This window comes from Chionomys nivalis, chromosome 1 (genome assembly GCF_950005125.1).
Source record: "Chionomys nivalis chromosome 1, mChiNiv1.1, whole genome shotgun sequence".
Classification (NCBI taxonomy): domain Eukaryota; kingdom Metazoa; phylum Chordata; class Mammalia; order Rodentia; family Cricetidae; genus Chionomys; species Chionomys nivalis.
The window spans coordinates 137,871,045-137,894,026 of NC_080086.1; the positions used below are offsets into that span (position 1 = coordinate 137,871,045).

Here is a 22,982-nt window from a genome sequence, read left to right on the forward strand (position 1 = left end):
TACTAATCCCAGTCTATAGAATTTAGGCAAGGGGAGTCAGGCAGCACATAGTCTCTGCCACTTCAAGATGTCGCTGGCAGACCGCAGGACGATGCTCCGTCCCACCTTGCTAGAGAAATTTTGTGCCATTTACTGGGCATATCCTTGTAAAACATGCGAGAAATGAAATTATACCTATATATTTGTTTAGTGTATGTGAGGTCGGGGACAAATTAGAGGAAGTTGGTCCTCTGCTTCCACCACGTAGGTCTTGGGCATTGAATTCAGGTTTTCAGGCATGGTGGCATGCACCTTTGCCTGCTGGGCCATGTCACTGGTCCCTTAAGTCACAATTCCCCCCCCCCACAAGCCCCATTATTTTGTGTCCCCTTTGATGCCCTGTATTATATCATACATGGCTGGTATACCACAAATAAATGATAGCTTTTGTCTATTTTCAGAATACAGTATCAAGCAAATAAGAATCAAATGGTTAATATCCTTAGTAAATACAATACTCATAGTCTTACAATTTATTGAAACATAAGTGCTTAGAAACACAGGAAATGTTAGTAACAAAATACAAATTAGGGGATGAGGGAGATGGCTCAGTTGGTAAAGTTGGGAAGCATGAGGACCTGAATTAGGGTTCTCAGCACCCACATAAAAGCTGGGTATGGTAGAACATGTCTATAACCCCATCTCTCGGGAGGCAGAGACGGAAGGAGATCCCTGAGCTCAATGGCAGGAAGCCTAGCCAATGAACTTCAGGCTCTTGTTTCAAAAATCAAGGTGGATAGTGATAGAGGAGGACACCCAGAAGGTAAGTTAAAAATGATACGAACACCTTGATCAGATTAACAAAGATAAGAAGGAAAGCGAACTTCAGGAATGCTAAGTGATGGCTCTATCAGCCACACCCTTAGCCCTTAGCATTAACTGGAGCTTTTTCCTCCAGCATTGACCAGAGCCATACCCACACCGCTAATCCCTCATACTTTTTGCCTTTGAGGGTACCAGAAGATAGGCACTCCGATAACTACCAGGAGTGTTACCTACACAAACGGAAAGCTACAGTTTTGACAATACTAGCAAGTCCCTAAAATGTTCATGCACTTACAGTCATTCCTTGACTATGGCCCAAGGGAAAGTTCCAGAGTTCAGAAAAGGCTTTGGCCAGCAGGTGCTTCTTCATTCACAGTACCGTACCACAGCCTTTAGAAATCAGCCTGGGGCCAAGTGGTACTGGCCTTCAATCCCAGCAGGAGAATCTGAGTTCCATGTCAGCCTGGTCTACATAGAGAGTTCCAGGCTGCTAGGGTGTTAACACCTAGTTAAAAAACAAAACAAAAAACAAAAACAAAACAAACAAACAAAAAAACTAGTTCTGCCAAACAGATTCAGTATGGGAAGGGCTTGGGCAAACCTGGCTACCAGAGTTTGATCCTCAGAAGCCATGTAAAAGTAAAAGTGGAAGGAGAAAACCAGTTCCACAGAGTTGTCCTCTGACCTCCACAAGTATGCCCTGGCATGTGTCCCCTCCCCACCACAACGTACAAACATTCAGCAATAATACACCAAAAACAACTTTAAATGGCAGTTCTCTGGTATTGGGTGACTAAAGATAATAATAATGGACTGTTTATTTCTTTAAGATTTAATATTACTATTATTATTATTGTTTGTTTGCTTTTTTTTTTTTTTTTTTTTTTGAGAGAGGGTTTCTCTGTGTAGCTTTGGAGCTTGTCCTGGAACTCCCTCTGTTGACAAGGCTGGTCTCAGACTCACAGAGATCCACCTGCCTCTGCCTCCCAAGTGCTGGGACTGAAGATGTGGGCCACCATAGCTCAGCTATTGTAGATTTTAGTGTAGAATAAGGAGCTAAGCAATGGGAGACTGAATGCAGAGCCTCAGGCGTGCCAAGTGCTATCCTGGACCGCTGAGCTACAAGAACCCCCTCTCAAATATCTATTTTAAGGGACAATTGGCAAGTTTTCGTTTATTTGGGGCTGGGGGAGGATGCATATGTGCCATTTTCGAAAAACAACATGAAATTATGTAAAATGAGCAGTTCCAACCATGTAAACAAATCATAGAACAAGACGTTTGCTATAACTAGCTATATTTTCAAATTCTCTAGAAAGATCATTAGTAGTAGTAAAGGAAAACATAGGTCATTTTTAAAAATTACGTTTCCATTGTTTGAACTGGGGAATAACATAACAAGCATTGTTGTTAAGCTATGAAGCATAAGTTTTTGTTCATTTGGGTTTTTTTTTTTCTCCTCTTTTTTTCCCTTCGGTATTTCAAACCAAGGTTTCTCTGTGTAGCCCTGTCTGTGCTGGAACTCACTCTGTAGACCAGACTTGACTTTCAACTCAGAGATCCGCCTGCCTCTGCCTCCTGAGTGCTGCAATTAAAGGCATGTTCTACCACCTCTCAACCCTCTTTTCTTAAATTAAGAACCAAAGGAGTATAGGGAAAACGGTTCAGAGGGTAAAATGCTCCTTTCCATGCAAAGAGGAAGACCTGAGTTCGCATCTCCAGAGCCTACATAAAACCAGGCATGGCAGCACACAGCTGTAATCCCAGCATTTTCACAGTGAGACAGGAGTCAGGGACAGGATAGACCTGGAAGCTCACAGGCCAGCTAGTCGGGCATACACAGTGAAGGGGCAAACAAGACAAGGTGGGAGTTGAGGACCAATACCTGAGGCTACCTCTGACTGTCACACATGTGCCATGGCATGCATGGGTGCCCCCTCCACCATATACACATATATAATACATATATACAAACAATAAAATTAAGAAGCAGAGAAGAATTGAGGAAAGGAGAAGATGAGGGCAGCTCTCATTCAAATTAATTTTCATGGTGAGGTGGGCGTACTTTTTAAGAGCATGAGCGTGTGTGTGTGTGTGTGTGTGTGTGTGTGTCTGCACCCTCGAGTGCACTAAGAAAAGTTCCAGTTCAAGGTTACTTGAGGGGAAGAGTTGGGGTCAAAACTGGGGGAGGGGTCCTCAATGTACTTTCACTGTTGGTAGCCTAGAGTAACAAACACAGCAGAGATCCAGAAAGGAAAAAAAGAAAGGACAAAGGATTTGGGCAAAATCACAGCATTCAGGTACACTACAACACAGAAATGGGGGTGGGGTGGGGGGGTAGTGGGTTTTGTTCAGTAGTTTTTTATTTTATTTTGTTTTTTGAGACAGGGTTTCTCTCCATATCCCAGGCTGTCCTGGAGCTCACACTGTAGATCAGGCTTGGCTCCGTGTGCTGGGATTAAAGCTGTGCTCCGCCACTACCGCTCAGCTCAGCAGTTTGTCCTTTTGAGTTTGTCTGTTTGTTTTGTGGTATTGGGGATCAAACCTTAGATTCAACCACTGAGCTAATTCTAAGGCCAAAAGATAGACCTGAGGGAGCAGCAGTGAAGGGTTGATTTTCCGCTTTCTCTCTTTTCCAGATCTTCTGTAAGGTGATGTTAACTTCGTGTTTTTAATTGCTATGAAAGAAAGCGCAACAGCCTGAATAACTGAACAGTGAGTGGCAAGAGACAGAAGACAGGCTCTCCCAGCAGGGGCTCTTCCAAAGGACACTAAAGAATGGGGATATAGGTAATGAATGGGAGGGCACACAGCTGAAGCCATGCATGCTACCATGAGCTGCAGGAGGCTCAAGATATGCAGGGGGGAGGTCAGTGGGCAGACAGGCAGACAGGCAGACAGATCTTCGCAAAGATAAGTCTTTGCACCTCAGGGAGAGTCAGCCTGGCCCTGCAGTTTCTCTGCTCCACTTACAGCAGCTGTACAGTGTGTGTGGGGTGTACTGAGCACCGTTTTGAAAGCCAGACACCACTGCTCTCCCTATAGTGACCATTCTTCCTCACAAAGCAGGGAGGGAGGCACGAGCCAAGGATACAGAGGAACTAGTCGGAGCAGCTTTGGCTCCGATGAGACCAGCGTGCCCAAACCACAGAGTGGTGGGGAAATCCTCTCTATTCTCTTTCCTCTCTGTGGCCAACTGCCCTCAGTCTCTGGAGGCACTCTCCTCAGGAGGCTCCATCTACCTCAGCAGGAGAATGAGATGCTCTCAAGGCTCTGGCCCAGGTGAGAGGAATGGGTTAAAGCTTCATTATGTAATCCCAAATGAAAAGAAAATGGGATCCACTTCTGCATGGAACTTGTCTGGTGACCTGCCCCCCTTCCCAGAACAAAGTACTTTGGCGGTGGTGGCTCACGCCTCTAATCCCAGCCCTCAGGGCAGAGGCAGGCGGATCTTTGAGTTTGAGACCAGCCTCGCCTACAGAGTGAGTTCCAGGACAGCCTGGGCTACACAGAGAAACTCTGTCTCGAGAAAACAAACAAAAAAGACTACAGGAAGAAATCTGTGTCCCTTTGGAGAGCGATTTTAGAAAGTAACCGTGAACAGTGGTCAGGAAACGGGAAAGAAAACAGTTTAGGCTGAGTGTAGCACCACAGGAGTAATGCCATCATTCGGGAGGCAAAGGTATGAAGAAGAGTTCAAAGCTAACTTGGGGTACACAGTGTGACCCTTGCCTCAAAAAAGAAGAGGAAGAGCGGGAGCCGTTTAGTGGCCGGTAGTTAGCAAGGTCAAGGTGAAAATGAAGATCTGCCCGGAGTTGGCAAGGGACGAGAACATAGCCTGAGGACAAGACAGTGACTGAGTCACCAAAGTATCTAAAGCTCTTCTACAGCTTCTGGTTCTGTCCCTCCTTATTGTCGATCCATTCGTAAAATGCCTAGTGGCATCTTATAATATGCATTTATCTGAGACCTTAGGGAAAGGGGGACAAGGGTCAGCAGTCAGCACTGAGTCAAGAGGCCAGGTTTCATCCTGGACAAGCCACTGAGAAAATTAGAGGAAGACCAATCCATAGGAAGTCCGCGTGCCATTACCACTCACATACTTTGCCTTTTCTCTTTTCTACATAGTCTCTCCCTGTGCATCCCTGCTAACCTGGAACTCACTACGTAGTCCAGGTTGTCCTCAAGCTTGCCTCCAGAATGTTTGTGTGTGCATGAACGCGTGTGCAAGCACACTTACACACACACACACACTCGCTCTGACCCTACTCCTGTCCTTTTTATCACAACTTCTAGGGAGATAACGGAAGAGCTCTACAGCCCCTTTCTTTCCTAAAATGCAGACAGACAGGTGAGGTTCCCCTGGAACGCAGGTTCCCAGACAACTCCAGATTCCAGGCTTTGCGGGGGGGGGGGGGGGGGGGGCGGGGGACGGACGGACGGACGGACGGACACAGCTTCCACCCAGCACTAATGTGACTTCCCTGAGCTGTAGGCAACTACCCAGAGGAGCCCTTCATCACAATCTTTCTATGAATCATTCAGGGTAAAGTCCCTGCTCTGTTTGCATCTGGGGAAATAAAAACATTATTAAAAAGAATTGAGATTTCATGGTGCAGCTGAAAATAGCACGCAGTTAAGGCTGGCTCCCCAGATCCTCCTTCTGTTCTAGCCAGCTCTTTCAACAGGAGCAGACCTGGAATCCCCACACCCCAATTCTCAGACACCCAAAGTAAGTTACCACATTACTAGCTGTACTGTGGCTATCCAGGGCTGCTAATTCTGGCCCATACTAATGTGCTTGTCCTAACTCCTTCTCTGCTGCAGGTGCCCCTGCAGTCACATGCTTCTCTCGAGTGATCTGCAGCTTTAGGCTGCTCCCTCTGCAGAAAAGAAGTGTGTGTGTTGGGGGGGGGGAAGGGACAGAATAAAAGAGGTATATGGCTCTTCCATCCTCCCAGCAGGCAAATGTACAAGTCTAGTCACCTTCCTTCAGCATCCCTACTGGTCAAGTAGCCCCTCCCCCACTTGGTCCACCCAAGAGAATTAATACTCGCTATGAGGACCTGCTGGTATCTTCACAGGGATCATAGTGGGGCTGTGTAATCAACTGGGCACGGAATGAGATGCATACAAAAGTTGAGTCTTTGTCTTCTAAATAGGAGGCCCACCAACTGCTGAGCCTTTCCAGCATGCTCTCAGCTTCCTCAGTGCCAACAAACTTTGTGACTCATGGTCTGTTTGCAGAGGCAGCCAGCAGTCTTAGAGATGGGTTAAATTGGGAACACGCTCTTCTAGATCACTCACCCCTCAGGTGCAGCCCGAGCCCTTACCCTGCAGTAGGAGAGGAAGTGAACACGGCTCTAATTTTTTTGTTGGCCCAAGAATAACTACTGGAAACCTGGGCTCTAATAGACCGTGTCCATAGGAATACACGCACACACACATACCCCAGGTAAGCTCTGCAAGTCAGCCCATTCCCAGCCTGGTCCAGATCGCCAGTGTTTCTACTCTTAGGAGCTGCAAAGTGGGACCCAAAGAGAGCTTTCCTCATCCACATTGCTTGCAGAAGCAGCAGAGTCGTGCACCCTGAGAGTCTTGGAACTGTCACACAGCTGTGGGGACGGTAGCTATGGGATTGGGAGACACCCTCGAAGCTACATCTCTTCCCTTCGGCCCTCCGCAAGGCCAATCTGGAAGTTGGGAAGCCTGCATCCCACCAACAACCGGGTTAGGTAGAGGCCAAGTGCATCCAGCTCGGAAAGATGAGCCGCCAGCGCCGGCTTGCTCCCCAGCTCCTGCACCGCCGGTGCCACCTTTCACATCCAAGGAGCCGGGCATTAGGCCGGCAGCGAGCAGCTCCCCTCTACCTTGGACCAGTTTCGCGCATCAAACTCCCAAGCACAAGCCTCTTTGTTAATTCTGCAAATACTGTCACACGATCGCCTCCACCAACACTCTTTGTGGGCTCAGCTGACGAGACATTCGCTTTTTCCAAAGCTGGATGTCTCTCCACCATCCGAGTCTCTACCCGGCGACAGACCACCGCCCTTTAGCGCCTGCACGCGCCGACCCGAAAGACCTCAGGGGACCAGATAGTCCCCCGGCCCGAGGCATCTTTGTCCTCTCGGCACAGACGCGCGCTCACAGGGCGACAGAAACAGCCAGCCTGGCACCAAGTCGGCGCTCTCGCTTTTGGCCGGGGGCCACTCCGGGGGACAAAGGTCCGCGTCCTGGAAGTTTGCGGGCCCGAGCCGGGGCGCCGAGTCCTCCTTACCGTACATCTCCGCGGGGAGCGCGCCTCCCGGGAGGCCGGCGTCGTCGCGTCTCTGGCAGCTAGTCCACGGCCGCGCCTGCTTTTCATTCACAGCCCGGCTGGCTCAGGCGGCGACCCGGGCGCGCCGGGAGCAGCCGATGGGGGGCCGGCGGCGGGCGGGACAGAGCAGGACGCCACCCGCCCATTCAGCGCCGAGGTTGGCCGCCGCCTCCTGTTCTGGTCCGCAGGCTAGGCGGCGCGCAGGGGGCGGGGCTGTGTTCTGCCACGCCCTCTCCGCTTGGCCACTGGTGGGCTGCCTCAAGAACCCCGCCCCCACTCCTGCCCCCCCCCACCGCCCTCAGCCTGGGGTGCGCCTTTTGCCAACCCGACGCCCCCGGGAGCCAGGATTCTGGTTACCGCGGTCACCCAGTAAATCAGTGAATTATCCACATGAATTCCAGGTCCTGGCTCAACCCTTATGCAGGTCGCTGACGTGTTCCCCAACGTGAGGACCCCTCAGAGGTCAGCAGGGCGCTTGAAACTTCAGGTGCACCCCCTCCTCCAACTCTATCCAGGCTGCTCCGACTAAGCCTCGGGCTCCAGGGAGTAGAAATTGAGTTATAATCCTCCTCTTTCCTTGGGTCCCCAAATTCTAGCGCAATCCTTAGACTCTCTGACCAGGTGCTTGCTACCTGGGCCAGGTATGCAGGAAATAGATCCCGCTCTCAACCCCCAAGGGTTTCAGGAAGTCCGCTTGATTTTTGAGATTTGCAAGATTTGCAGCAAGCATCCTCTCCAGCGGTGCCCAGGAGCCGATTTGAATTTGGTGTCTTTCACCTGATCTGACAGAATGAGAAGCAGACACAAAGGGGCAGAAACCTCAGGCCAACGCCCCAAGCCGTCTCTGCCTTCTAGCTTCTTGGCCTTTCTGTAGCTATTTCTTAATTTCTGTGCTTGCCCCTTGGCGGAGGATTTTCGTTTGCTTCCCGATCATAAGAATTAGAGAAGGGCCTGAAAGATAATGTAGTGACCTTCATTTTATTAAAAGTTGATTTAACCTTGAGAAGTTAATTTGTGTTCGGTTTCCTACATCCCCAAACGCTGAGTCTAAGATAATAGGTCAAAGTACTACCCTCTTCGAGTCTTGCTTCTTGGGGGAACCTACAGTACATAGTGGGCACCCACATATTTCCCACATATTTGTTTCCCATCCTTCTTTGGAAAGACAAGGATAAAACCCGAGAGAGAGAAAAAGAGAGAGAGAGAGAGAGACAGACAGACAGACAGACAGAGACAGAGAGAGACAGAGAGAGACAGAGAGAACCCGTATATGGAGACAATGCTCATTGCACCCCAAACCCACATTTTTCTCTGCTTTCATTCTCCAAGACACCTCCCAACACACACACCTCCCCCATCCTCTTTTGGTTTCTGTGGTGGTTTAAATAGGAATGTGTTTGAGTGCTTGGCCCACAGGGAGTGACACGATTAGGTGTGGCCTTATTGAAGTAGGTGTGGCCTTGATGGAGGAGATATGTCACCGCGGGAGGTGGGCTTTGAGGTCTCATATACTCAGGCTAGGCCTAGTGTGGCATTCTCCTTCTGCCTGCAGATCAAGATGTAGAACTCTCAGCTCCTTCTCCAGCACCGTGTCTGCCCGCACACCGCCATGCTTTTTGCCATGGTGACAATGAGTTAAACCTCTGAAACTGTAAGCCTGGCCAGTTAAATGTTTTCCTTTGTAAGAGTTGCTGTGAGACCGGGTGGTGGTGCACACCTTTAAATCCCAGCACTTGGGAGGCAGAGGCAGGTGAATCTCCGTGAATTTGAGGCTAGCCTGGTCTACAAAGTGAGTCCCAGTACAGCCACAGTCAGGTCTACACAGAGAAACCCCGTCTCCCCCCCCCCCCGAGAAAAAGAGTTGAGACGGTCATGGTGACTTATCTCAGCAATAGAAACTCTGAGACAGTTTGTTGTTGTGAAAAACAAAATGACCAAAAAGCACTTGGGGAGGAAAGGGTTTATGTCATATTAACTTCAGAGCGCAGTTAAGGGACATTAAATGAGAACGGCTCCCATAGGCTCATATATTTGCATACTGGTCTCTAGTTGGTGGGACTGTTTGGGGAGGATTATGGGGTGTGGCCTTGTTGGGGGAGGTGTGTCACCCGGGGTGGGCTTTGAGGTTTCTTCCAGTTGACTTGCTCTCTGCCTTAAGCTGGTGGTTCTGGTATAAACTCTAACCTAGAGCTGTGCCTGCTTGCCTGCTGTCGGGCTCCTCGACATGATGGCTGTGGATTCTGCTGCTCTCTGGAAATGGGAGCCCCATATTGAATGCCTTCTTTTGTAAGTTGCCTTTGTGGGCTGGGTGGTGGTGGTGCACACATTTAATCCCAGCACTCTGAAGGCAGAGGCAGGTGGATCTCTGTGAGTTCTAGGCCAACCTGGTCTACAAGAGCTAGGACAGGCTCCAAAAGCTACAGAGGAACCCTGTCTCAAAAACCAAAAAAAGAAAAGAAAGAAAGAAGGAAGGAAGGAAGGAAGGAAGGAAGGAAGAAAGAAAGAAAGAAAGAAAGAAAGAAAGAAAGAAAGAAAGAAAGAAACTCTCAGGGGAAATAACAAAACATACGGTGTAAAACCAAAGTGCTGAATTCAAGAGTCCCAACCTCCAGAGCAGGGTGACTGTGGGGGACGAACAGAAATCAGCTACTCAGGGGAACTATGGGATGAGGGGAAGTCAGAATTGGGATTTCTATCTTAAATGAGTTCCTCTTTCCTTACAGAAATCTCAAAGAACATTATGGGTTGAACAGAAAGTAAAGTGATAGAAATAGCATTTACCATTGGCCCAAATGCACTGGGTCTGTGTCAGGGCAGCCCTTACACAGATCTCAGTATAGATTTCCCCTTGACTTATGGTGGCCAAACACTGCGTTTTGTGACTTTAATACACCTCCAGTAGAAACTGTACTTGAAATTGTGATCTTTTCTCAGCCTAGCAACATATTGCACTTTAGTCTTTCTTGCTGTGGGCAGTGGAATGAGCCACTAGCCCTCAGTCAGCCCTCCGTTCATGAGGGGAGGTAAGCAGTACCTCCAGTGCATTGTGTTCCATGTGATGACATAGCTTGGCAGAGGTAAGTGAATTTTCCACTCTCAATGCTTTTTCCTTGGTGTGCATGTATATGTAGGCTGTGCATGCATGTTGTGTCTGTGGGGGGCATACACATGTATGCACATGCATGCGAGGGTCAGGGGCTGATGTCAGGTTTCCTTTTCTGTTGCTCTCCATCTTGTTCATTGAGGCAGGGTCTCTCAATTGAACCCAGAACTTGCTCATTAGACAACCATCTTGCTCCAGGGATGCCTGGTGGCTCCTCTTCCCAAGAGCTGGGATTACACGGCTGCCATTCTGCCCCAGCATTTACAAGGGTGCAGTGCATTCAATCTCTGGTCCTCACATTAGCGCATCAAGTGCTTGGCCAGCTGAGCCACGTCCCCAGCAGCTCCTACAATGACTTTATCAGAGTGTAGCACCATTGTCCCTCCAGGAGCATCCATACTGCTCTTTCTGCCCTATGGCTGGAAGATTGGATGCAGAGCGGATTAGACAGCTTTCCAGCAAGAGGCTGGGTAGGGGTTCGAGCTCAGAACACCACTTAAGAGGATTCCTGACCAGTGCGAAGCCTGGCCTTGCACACTGACACACGTGACTGCACTGTAAGTAGGGTGGATTTTCCTGGCAGTTGGGGCTGAAGAGTCTGAACTTTTCCCCTCCTCCCTATACCCCTCAGCCACAGCTCCTCCCCCTCCCCCAATGCCTGAGTCCCAACCTGAGGCTAATCAAGGGCCAACACGGGCTACTCGAAGCCACCAAAGGGCAATTGGGGTGGTACCCCAGCTGGAACCCTCTCCCTGCCTCACAGCAGGGCCACCATGAGGATGGAAATTGGCTACATGATTGCTCTGGGATACTGGTTCAGACCCACAGCATCAGACCCGACCTGAACGACATTCCCATCCCAGATGCAGAGGTCACCTGGTTCACAGATGGCAGCGGTTATGTGCAGAATGGACGAAAGTACGTAGAGGCCACAGTGATAACTACAGAGGCAATATGGGCTGAGCCCCTACCGCAGGACCTCAGCACAAAAGGCAGAGTTAATAGCCCTTACAAAGGCCTTAAAGATGGGGAAAGGCAAAAGGCTAAACATCTACACAGACAGCAGGTATGCCTTTGCCACGGCCCACATCCACAGGTTATCTACCAGGAGAGGGGGTTGCTAATGGCAGAAGGAAACACTCTTAAAAACAAACAGGAGATTCTGGATCTCCTACAAGTATTGTGGGTATCCACAAAGTTGGCAATAATACACTGCCCCAGACACCAAAAAGGCTCTGGAACAATACAACTGGGAAACAACCTGGCCGATAAGTGGCTTCAGCCCCCAGGGCTAGGGTGACTTTAACTGACCCAGGAGCCAGGGGCCTGTGACAGATCCCCAAGTCGACACCTGAAGATCTAGCCTGCATACACACTCTCCCCATGGTCCAGCGAATAGAGGAATGGTGGAAAACTGCCGATGGGCGAGTCATCCTGCCCCAAAGGCTGGGATACGAGATGCTTAAAAAAAATACACTACTCCTCACACCTGGGGATATGTAGAATGCAGGACCTGTTGCAAAGCGCCCAAGTCAAAGTTCAAGATGGTAGCCAGAAAATGGAACAGATAGTGACACAATGCCAGGCATGCCAGCTGACAAATGTGGTGAGCACCCCCTCCAACCCAGGGGCCCGTCAGCAGGGAACTCGACCAGGTATGTCCTGGGAAGTAGATTTTACTGAAATCAAACCTGGGAATTTTGGATATAAATATCTCTTAGTGTTTATAGACTGTTTCGGGATGGACTGAAGCATTTCCCACCAAACATGAAACAACCACAGTGATGGCAAAGAAGCTGATTGAAGAAATCTTGCCTAGATATGGACTCCCAGTCATGACAAGGTCAGACAATGGCCCTGCCTGCACCTCTCAGGTAAGCCAGAGACTAGCCGCTGCACTGGGGACTGATTGGAAACTTCATTGTGCTTATAGACCCCAGAGCTCAGGGCAGGTAAAGAGGAAGGATAGGACCCTAAAAGAGGCCTTGACTAAATTGGCCTTGGAGATTGGCACTGTCTGGGTAACTCTCCTTCCCTTTGTCTCTTTTAGAGTCAGAAATACCCCTATCGAATGGCCCTGACTACTTTTGAAATTATGTATGGGCACCCTCCCCCATCATGATTCCTAGCTTACAAACTGACCTGATTACCAACTTAGATGATCAGGACTTGTTCAGTGCCATCCACTGGCTCCATTCAGTTCATAAAACCATATGGCCTAAGCTTAGGGCGATTTATGAAGCTGCCTCTGTTCCAACCCCTCACAGATTCAGGCCCTGAGACTGGGTTTTCATCCAGAAGCATCACCCAGATGGAGCAGAGATGGAAGGGGCCCTACATGGTTGCCCTGACAATACCAACTGCCCTCAAGGTGGACGGTGCCACCTCTTGGGTCCATTATTCACATGCCCGCCCAGCAGATCCCTTCACCCTGTAAGAGGACTATCGCAGCAAGACCTGGGAGGCATCCAAACACCCCACCAACTCCTAAAGGTCCGGCTCAAGCGTCGTTCCTGATCCTGTTGATGTTGGTGCTGGTTTCCTCTGCTCCTGCTAAACAAGTCAACCCCCATGTACCCTTTAAAGTGACTTGGGTTCTCAAGGATGGAGAGCCATACGAATCTCTGTAACAGACTACCCGTGTAGCCCCCATTGAACACCTGGTGGCCTGACCTATATTTCTGCTTTCGTGACCTGAACCATGTCTATAGAGCAACCATGTCTATAGAACCATGTCTACAGAGCCAGGTAGAGGCCAGGAGGTATGGTTTTTATGTGTGCCCAGGTCATACTAGGAATAAGAAGCAGTGGGGAGGCCTGGAATCCTCTTTCTGCAAAAGTTGGGACTGTGTTACGTCTAATGATGGGGAATGGGGATGGACTATAAGCAGACCAGACTTAGTCACTTTTAAATATGTAAGACCAATCTGGTATGGTCCCCCTCTTCCTCAGCCTGACAAGCCCTGCAGGACAGGTGACCTAGACCAGATAAAAATTACTTTCACTGATCAGGGAAAACAGGACACATGATGGGTCATCAGGCCTACACTGGATAGATATGGGGGACATGTCCATCCTTGTAATTTGGCTTAAGATAGAGCCAATAAAACCAGCAATAGGCCCCAATAAGGCACTGAACCCAAATCCTACTCCCTCACCCACAAAGAGACCCATGCCCCAACAACAGGCTGTAACCACACTTCCACCTAAAATGCCAGCCCCAGATGTTTTAGCTATTACCAAGCCTTCAGTGCCAGAATAACATCCCCTCCCGGAGCTTCTGACTAAGACTTATCTAATCAACTCTTGTTGGCTCTGTTATGACGCAGCTCCCCCTTATTATAAGGGAATTACTGTCCAGGGCCTAATTTGAGAAGCAGCTAAGTCTGATGAATGTCATTGCATTCCCCACACTCTCTAACCCTGGAACAAGTAACAGGGCAGGGGCTTTACATAGGTAAAGTTCCCGCTGCCAAGGCTTTTCTTTGCAATTCAATTTATCCCCTCACAACCGCTGCAAAGTACCTCATCCCCCCAATGATACCTGGTGGGCATGCTCCTCGGGGTTAGCTCCTTGTGCACACACTACAGTTCTAAAGGACTCCAACCAATACTGTGTCCTCATCAGACTGGTACCCCGACTCCTTTGCCATTACTATCAAGGTCTCCTAGGTAGAATGGGTCAGGATGCTGGTCTGACTAGAATAAAAAGGGGAGCCCATGAGCATCCTCACACTCAGCATCCTCCTGGGGACGAGCCTCGCAGGGTTGGGACAGGGACTGCCTCTCTTCTGTCCCGAAGAGAACATTACTCTGCTCTGAGAGAAGTTGTAGTTGTTGACATAGAACGCCTAGAGACCTCAATCTCCCACTTGCAGGACTCCCTCTCCTCACCGGCTGAAATGGTTTCACAAAAAGAAGGGGACTGGACCTAATCCTTTTACAACAGTGAGCAGTGTGTGCAGCCCTGGGAGAAGAATGCTGTTTCTATATAGACCATTCGGGACTTCTGAGGGATAACATGGCCAAGGTGCGGGAGGGACTTACAAAGAGAAAGTGAGAAAGGGAAGCCAACCGAGGATGGTTTGACTCCTGGTTTAATAGTTCCCCTTGGTTGACTGCTCTCATCTCCACTCTGACAGCACCCTTCGTAATTTTGCTGATACTGCTGACTCTTGAATCGTGCATACTCAATAGGCTAGTCCAATTTATCTTGGAAAGACTGGGGACCATCCAACTTATGGTGCAGCACTCTCAGAACCATAGGACCCTCGGGACAGAAGATATCTACGAACTAACTATAAGAGCCCCATGGTTGGGTCAATCAACAAGAAAAGGGGGGAATGAAGAGACAAAACCAACTCTATTTTGTGCTAGGCACCAAGGTAGAGATCAGTAAAGCAGGAAGTTCCCTAGATTGCAGCCCAGATGCTGAAGGTTGATATCAGCAGAGTGAAAAATCCTCTAGACTGGAGCCAGAGAGTCACCCATACCCCTTATTCCATAACAATAGATTTGTGGTTTTTTGCCTTTACAAACCCTGCCTAAGAACAATGGGGCACCTCCTCCAACTCCTACTGCATCGGTGTGGGAGACAAGGTCCCTATTGCAATTTGTACCAAGATTAAACCTTGCTTTTGTATTTCAGTGAGTCTGTGTCTCTGGTGGTCTTCTTGGGGCCTCCATGACCTGGGCACTACAGTGGAACTCTGTGAATTCAAGGCCAGCCTGGTCTACAGAGAAAGTTCCAGGCCAGGTTCCAAAGCTACAGAGAAACCCTGTCTTGAAAACAAACAAACAAGACCGGTTTGCAGTGCTGGAGAGATGACTCGGTGGTTAAGAGCATTGACTGCTCTTCCAGATGAACCTGGGGTCAACTCCCAGCACCCACATGGCAGGTCACAATTACACCCTCACACAGATATACTTGCAGGTAAAACACCAATGCACATACAATAAAAATTAAAAAAAAAAAAAAAAAAAAAAGGACTGGCTTGCTCAGGCCTAAGAAAAGATAATTATTTAGCCAAACAGCACCCTGTTCCATGTGGTTTCCCTTTGTGGTGACAGCTCCAATGATCCCCTCTGCTAGTTTCCATACGAACCAGAGTCTCTCTTGTTCCACAGAAGGAAGACTTAGAAGCAGAAGGCAAGATACAGCTGTCACATATAGTCCAGAAACCTTTCCTCACACCCAGGACACCAGTAGCAAGGCAATATCCCCAAGGCCTGTCTTCAGGCACCCTGACAGTGAGCTTCGCCAGGCCCCATCGCTCAGTTGTATCTTCCCCAAGCCTCTGATCTCTCCATCAGCTGCTGTTCTCGTCCTCATCCTTGCTTCAGGCACCAGCAGTGAGCAGGGGACAGCTTTAAAATCCTACCTCCCAGGTGAAGGGGGAGAGAGAAAAAAATGACAGCCTCAGGGGGAAAAAAAAAAACCCTGAGACCTAAAGCCAGGCTCAGCAAGACCCAGAGGGGAGAATTTACTGGGAGAATTGCCACGCAGCTGTCAGCTCAGAAGCTGAAAATAGAATTCAAGAGCCCTGACACCAGGCTGGATGATGCCGTGAACCCTGGCTCTTCTCCCTGAAGCAGGTTAGCTACCTTGACCTACTTTCTGAAGGCCACGAGGAAAGAACAGCCTGTTAAAAAAAAAAAAAAAAGAATTGCCTAAGGACAGGAGTGGAGGTCTCCAAGGGCTGAAGAGTGGTCTCCACAACACACCAGCAGCTCGGCAGCCGGGTAGGCAGGGTGTGTGCTCTGGTCACCGAGGTGCTGTCAGCAGTCTCGCGCTGCGGGAGGCAGGGCTGCAGTGCAGAGAGTAGACCTAAGCATCAGGGGGCAGGCCAGATTTTAGAATCAGGTTTGATCAGGTTGCAAGGAAAGTCTGAGATGTTAATGACTAGCAAGCATATAGAGGTATAAAAACACCACCATAGGCTTCCCTGTCTTTCTCCCGTCGCATTTTTCTTTTTTTTGTTGTTTTTGTTTTGAGGTTTTAAAGACAGAGTATCTCTATGTAACCCTGTCTATCCTAGACAGTTCTGTAGACTAGGTTGTTCTCGAACTCACAAAAACAGCTGCCTTTGCCTTCCCAGTGCTGGGATTAAAGGCGTGCGCTACCACACCCGCTCAGCACACCCTCCCCCCATACTCCCTCTGGTCCCCAGAGACTCTTTTCTCACATGAAGTGCAAATTTATAACCACTTATTTCTGGCAGTGCCCAACAATCTGCAAACCTGTTGCCCAGCTCAGATGAAGACCAGGGAAATCCCATTTCCTGGTTTCCGGCCATGGGTAGTACCCTCTCGCCATGTACAATTCCCTACCTCCAGTCTGTGTGATGTCTGATCCCTCTGGGAGGCCCAAGCCTACCCTGCAGTGTTTCCTTCTTATTGGTAGGAGACATGGCTTGCAACTGAAGAAAGGATTGGAAGGAAACAGCCGCTCAGAGAGTCACCTACAGTTCTCTAAGCCACCGAATAGGAAACCTGCATCTTACTGTAGCTGGGGGGACTGGGGTGAGCTGAAGGGTGGCAATCCTGACTCAAAGATGGCTCAAACACATGGAGGAGACCCAGCAACCCTAAACTTGGCTCCAAGAATATAGAGGAGTTGCCCTGAATCACTTAAGCCAAGCCATGCTTTCCAGACCCTGTGTGTATGCTGCCTCAAGTTAGCCTTGGACTCAGAAATCGCCATTCTTCCCCACTTCAGGAGGGTGATGCTCACAATCACCTGCTCTGTCTTTGGTACCTCTGCAGTCAGACAGCCCTGGCCATGTGCGCTGTCTCTCACCCTGGCTCTGTGTGTCCACAAAGCTAATTCATCTTTGATATTCAGTTCCAATGATCAGCTTCTAAATTTTTAGCCAAAAGCTCACTTTTCCAGCTCATGGGTAGCGACTCATTTCAGCCACCCAACCTAGTCCAAAGAGGCTGGCTGGAGCAAGTCAAGCCGTGTTGGAGAGGTGGCGCGGGTAGCAGCCCTGACTGCTCTTCCAGGGGACCTAGAATCGATTCTCAGCACCCACACGGCAGCTCACACCATGTGTAATTCCAGGTCTAGGAGATCTGATGTCCTCTTCTGGCCTCCATGGGTGCTGCATGCTTGTATGCACAGACATACACGCACACAAAGTGACTATACACATAAAATAAAAATAGATAGCCGGGCGAGGGTGTCTCATGCATTTAATCCCAGCGGTTGAGAGGCAGAGGCAGGCGGATCTCCATGAGTTCGAGGCCAGCCTGGTCTACAAGAGCTAGTTCCAGGAAAGGCTCCAAAGTTACAGAGAAACCCTGTCTCAAAAAACCAAAAAGGGTTTTTCTGTGTGACAGTCCTGGCTGTCCTTCTCACAGAGAGAGAGATCCACCTGCCTTTGCCTCTCAAGTGTTGGGATTACAAGCTTGCACCACCATTGACCGGCCTAGTCTCTTTTTTTGTTTTTAATTCCAAGTGAAAAAATAAGAATACTAAGGCATCTCTGTAGCAGCAGGCAGATAACAAAGTCTTGAAGTTTTAAGCCTGGTAAGGTAGGACTTTTATTATGAAATATACCTGTACTGAGAGCACTTTGGTAGACACAATACACAGAGAAGAATAAGAGTATCCTCGATGTCCTGAAAGATCACAGTCTATCAGAGAACATAAGTCGACGCAGAACAATGGTTGTCAGAAGAGAGATCAAAATGGATTCCTAGAAGGGGTTGGGGAATGTGGCTCGGTTGCAGAGCTCTTGCCTGGCGTAGTGTTGACTCACTTGGGAACAGAGTCTCCATGAGGGACTGTCTACACCTGGTTGTTTTAACTTCGGCTCAGTGGCTGCGCCTTAATCTACTGCTATCTCAGCTAGCAATTGCGACTCTGCAGTTGCTGGCCTGCTTCTCTGGTAGCAGCCTGGTCTCTCAGGCTGCAGCCTGGCATGGAATTCTGTTCCTGCAGACTCTGACCCTGTCGCTACTGTTATTTATAAATAAGACTCGAGATCCAAAGAAAGGAAGGGGTGAAAAACTCCTAGCTCAGAGAGGTTGAACAGCAACTAGCTAGCTAGTCTTCTCTCCTTGCCGGTGTCTTACAAAGAGAGCCTCCTTCTGCTCCATTAAATAACAACAACAACAACAACAAAACTATGCCACTCCAGATCCCTCCCTACTTTTTCCTAGTGTGTCTCTCTATCTCTCCCAGATACACTCTGAGGCTCTATGATCACTTCCTGTCAATTCAACCTCCTGACCCAAGGTTGATTTTATTTAATTAATGCAAATACAAACTCAGGTTTCACAATGTGATTGAACTTCCCCCCATAGATTGGCCTGTGGGCGTGTCTGTGGGAGATGATCTTGACAGATAAGAGGAAGGTACCTAAGGTCTACAAAGCCCTGGGTTTGCTTTCTAGCACTACAGAAACTGGGAATGGTGGTGTACACCTTTCAGCTCTCAGAAGGTGGAGGCTGGAGGATCAGGAGTTCAGGGGCATCCTTAGATACATGATTTTGAGGTCACCTGAGGGTAAGTGGGGTGGGGGAAGAGTCCCAGGAAAGGAACTCCACCTGGGTGGAGTGATCAGAAATGAGGGTGATTTCTGAAAGGAATGAGTTGTGGAGAGGTGGGAATGTGGGTTTTAGAGAATGTGATGAGCAAAGGCACGTGCTGGGAATTCCGCTTGAGGAAAGGCTCACGGTTCATTTGGTTAGACCATACGCCTACTAAAGAGATATGGTAAGAGCGGCAGTAGGAAGGATGGATTCTGACCCAGGCACGAGGGCCTGGGAAGCCAGAAAAAGAGAGGGCCCTTCATTCAATAAGGAGGTTTTTCCAGTAGCTATAAAGAGAATTGGGTCACCAACAGTGTGAACTGCTGAACCCAGATAGAGAAGGAGGAGAAGGTCTAGGGTGGAGCTTATGCAAGTGTGAAGTCATTGTGACCAGACCTGACTTGTGACATAGTTTGTTAGAAAGAGAGATCCTAGGAGCAAAAGCACCAAAGAACCTGGGCACAGTGGCACACATCCGTAACTCCAGCACTCGGGAGGTTGAGATAGGAAAATCATGAGATGAAGACCAGCCTGAGCTACAGAGCAAAACCTTGTCAAAAAAAAAAAAAAAAAAAAAAAAAAAAGCCGGGCGGTGGTGGCGCACGCCTTTAATCCCAGCACTCGGGAGGCAGAGGCAGGTGGATCTCTGGGAGTTCGAGGCCAGCCTGGTCTACAAGAGCTAGTTCCGGGACGGGCACCAAAGCTACAGAGAAACCCTGTCTCGAAAAACCAAAAAAAAAAAAAAAAAAAAAAAGATGCATAACAAGGTTATGCAGAACATTTTCTTGCTTCCTAATCTTCCAGAAAGGCAGGCGTGGGAAGGGATTAGAAAGCTCATCTTCATTCCTGTACATTCCCTTTCTCCCCCACTTAGGAAGTGGCCCTTAGCACGGCAAAAAAATGAGTCATGCTGTCTACCTGGGAGGCTCTGGGGGTTTTTAGAGGGCTTGGTCAGGTTCAGGAGATGAGGAATGACACACTATTCAGAGCTGCCTCCGGCTCCCAGCTTCCTGGGCAAGAGATTTTCTGGCTTCTATACTGCCTGCTTGACAGAGGCTGGAGGTCTCTACCCTCATCCACAGTTCTATATAAGCCCACTTGGAAAGTTCTCTGGAACAGAGTAATATAGAGGGTTGAACTCAAACCTGGCTTTCACAACAGACCCCAAGCAACTCTCCAAGAGCTGTACATCCCGCAGGCCTAGGGATTTCAGTCCAGCTAGCAAGTGAAAGGCCAGGACACCTCAGACCATCACGGCCAAATAACATTACGTCCCTTGAGGCTTCTCTCTTACCACAGCCTTCTGGGTAAGTTTCCTCACCCCATAACGTCCAAAAGACACTGACTGTTTGAGCCCAGTCTTCCCCCAACTTACGTCTCTTACAGTCTTTCTGCCCTCTCTTCTAAAACAGTCCCTGAACCTTAGAGCGAGGTGGGGAGCTGTCCATGTCTCGTTCATGATTGAGCATGCCAAATATAGTCTCTGCACTTTGACCAGTTGTAAGCTTCTGTGTTAACCACTGACCGCTGCACAGAGCAGCTGTGATGTGGGCTGAGAGCCACACTGATCTATGGGTATAGGGATAGGAACTTAGAAGGCAGTTTGAGATTATGCCCATTTAGCAAAATAATAACAGTAGACTCACCCCTGGGGACCTGTGAGCCCTATGGGTTCTTGGTCAGATCTACGGCTTCAGGCATATATTTCCTCTAATGGAGTGGGCCTTAAAGCCAATAAGAAAGCAATCGGTTACTCCCCCCCAACATTTATGACACTATGGGCACATCTTGCCAAGTTGGTTATTATTGTGGTTCTCAGGGTTTACACATCTGACGGTATTGGTCTCTGTATGTGTCTGAATATGTGTTTGTATCTCTGTGTATATATGTTTGCCGGTTAATTTTCTGGTTAACTTGAGCAACCTAAAGTCATTTTGGAAGAGGGACTCTTCAATGAGAAGATGCCGCCATCTAACTGCCTGTAAGCAAGGCTGTGGGGCATTTTTCTGATTAATGATCGATGTAGGAGGCAGTGTCACCCTTGGGCAGGTCATATAAGAGAGGAAGCTGAGCAAGCCATGGAGGGAAAGCCTGTGAACAGCATCCTACTTGGTCTTGGCTTCAGTCTCTGCCTCCAGGCTCCTGATCTGCTTGAGTTCCTGCCTTGGCTTCCCTCAGTGATGGACCATGGGAACCTGCGAGCCAAATAAACCCTTCCTCCCTCAGTTGTTTTTGGTCAATGTTTTATCACAGCGACAGAAAGCAAACTAGAATAATGTGTGTCTGTGTGTCTCTATGTCTGTATTGGTCTCTCTCGATCTCTCTGTATCTATGTGCATGAATGTGTATGTGTTGGTTTGAACGAGAAGCAAGCTAAAATAACGTGTGTCTATGTGTCTGTACTGGTCTCTCTCTGTGTATCTATGTGCATGTCTATCTGTATGTGGTGGTTTGGATAAGAATGCCCCCCATAGGCTCATATTTGGCTGTTTGTCCTCAGTTGGTGGGACTATTTGGAAAGGGTTGGAGGTGTGGCCTTGTTGGAGGAGGTGTGTCACTGGGGGTGGGCTTTGAGGTTTCCACACCACTCCCAGTTATCTCTTCTTCCCCTGCCCCAGCTACTGTTCTAGCCCCATGCCTGCCTGCTGCCATGCTCTCTGCCACGATGGCCATGGTCTCACCCTCTGAAACCATAAGTAAGACATCCAGTTAAATGTTTTCTTTTATAAGTTGCCTTGCTTACGCTGTCATCACTGCAATAGAACAGTAACTAAGGTGGTATATGTGTACCTATGTGTCCCTGTCTCTCTGAGTTTCTCTTTCTCTCGGTGTGTCCCTTGCCCACAGAGTGTGCTAACCATTACCTCTTAGGTCATGCTTGATAATTGGCCTCCTGGGCACGCGGGCCCCTAATTCGAGTTACACACTGGAGATAATGAGGACAGGAGGATGTGGATAATTGGCTTCCTGCTGAAGAGGGCAAGCGGAGGTCCCTTCGGTTCATCTTCGTGGACAGCAACAGCAGCCTCATTAGACACTGGACGAGGCTCTGTTTTGGATGGTGACAGAGACAGAGTGGCTGATCCAAAGCTTCCCAGGTTCTTAAAACACGTGTGTGTTATCATCCCAGCTTTGAGGGACAATGCTTTCCTGTCCGGTGTCCTGATTTTCACAGGGGGACCTGGTGAGCTATGGATTCAGCTGACTTTGTAACAGAAAGTCACAGAAACTTTGACACAGAAACTGGCTTCCTTTCATCTCCACCACGTGTCTCTAAGAAATTAGATTCCTTCTTATTTTATATTATATATATATATATATTTTTTTTGAGACAGGGTCTCTCTTTGTAGCCTTGACTGTCCTAGAACTCACGATGTAGACCATGCTAGCCTCTAACTCAGAGATCCACCCGTGTCCGCCTCCCAAGTACTGGAGTTGAAGGCATGTTCCACTACACCCAGGTGAAATTAGATTTCTTTTGGAACTGTCTTTGAACGTGCCTTAGGTCAGAGCTTCTCACCCTTCCTAACGCTGCAACCCTTTAATACAGTTCCTCATGTCATCGTGACCCCAACCATAAAATTATTTTTTGTTGCTACTTCATAACTGTAATTTTGTTTTTATTATGAGTCATAATGTAAATGTTTGGGCTTTCCAATGATCTTAGTGGGCTCCTGTGAAAGGCTTAGAGGATGGGTGTGACTCAACTTCAGAGTGCTTACATAGTATGCACAAGGTCCATCCCTAGTGCTGCAAAAAGTAAAAGCAGAGATAAGGATGTTGTGGGGATGCTGGTATACGCCCATAACACCAGTACTCAGAGGTGGAGGCAGGAGGATCAGAAGTCAGGTCGTCGTCCACATAGTGAGTTCAGGCCACCTTGATCTACACAGCAAGTGCCAGGCCAGCCAGGGCTGCATAGTGAAACTTTCTCTCATTAAAGAGCAGTGTGAGAGAAGAGAGGAAAGAAAGGGGGCCTCATGGCAATCTGAATTGTGATCTAAGATTCTAAGGACCTAAATTTGTTCCTTTTTGTGCCAGTAGATTAGAGCCAATGAAAGAACTCTTTGAAGTTCTTTGATTTTTGTAGTTCAGGGAACACATAGTTGTCTTCAATGATAAGGGATAGCAGGTAATTTTTGCCTGTTCATTTTTTACCACCATAAAGAATAGAGGGTATCATCCTATATGCTAACATTGAGGAATTTTATTTTTATATAT

At 48.5% G+C, this 22,982-nt stretch overlaps 1 protein-coding gene across 1 annotated transcript in view; it reads right to left on the bottom strand.

Moving 5' to 3' along the window:
* Positions 1-7,289, bottom strand: part of Efr3b (EFR3 homolog B) — an 80,320-nt gene extending 73,031 nt beyond the window's left edge. Inside the window, exon 1 of the mRNA XM_057773287.1 lies at positions 7,082-7,289. Within this exon, the coding sequence (XP_057629270.1) occupies positions 7,082-7,088 (7 nt within the window). The 5' untranslated portion in view covers positions 7,089-7,289. The remainder of the gene's footprint in view (positions 1-7,081) is intronic.
* Between the last annotated feature and the right edge of the window lie 15,693 nt (positions 7,290-22,982).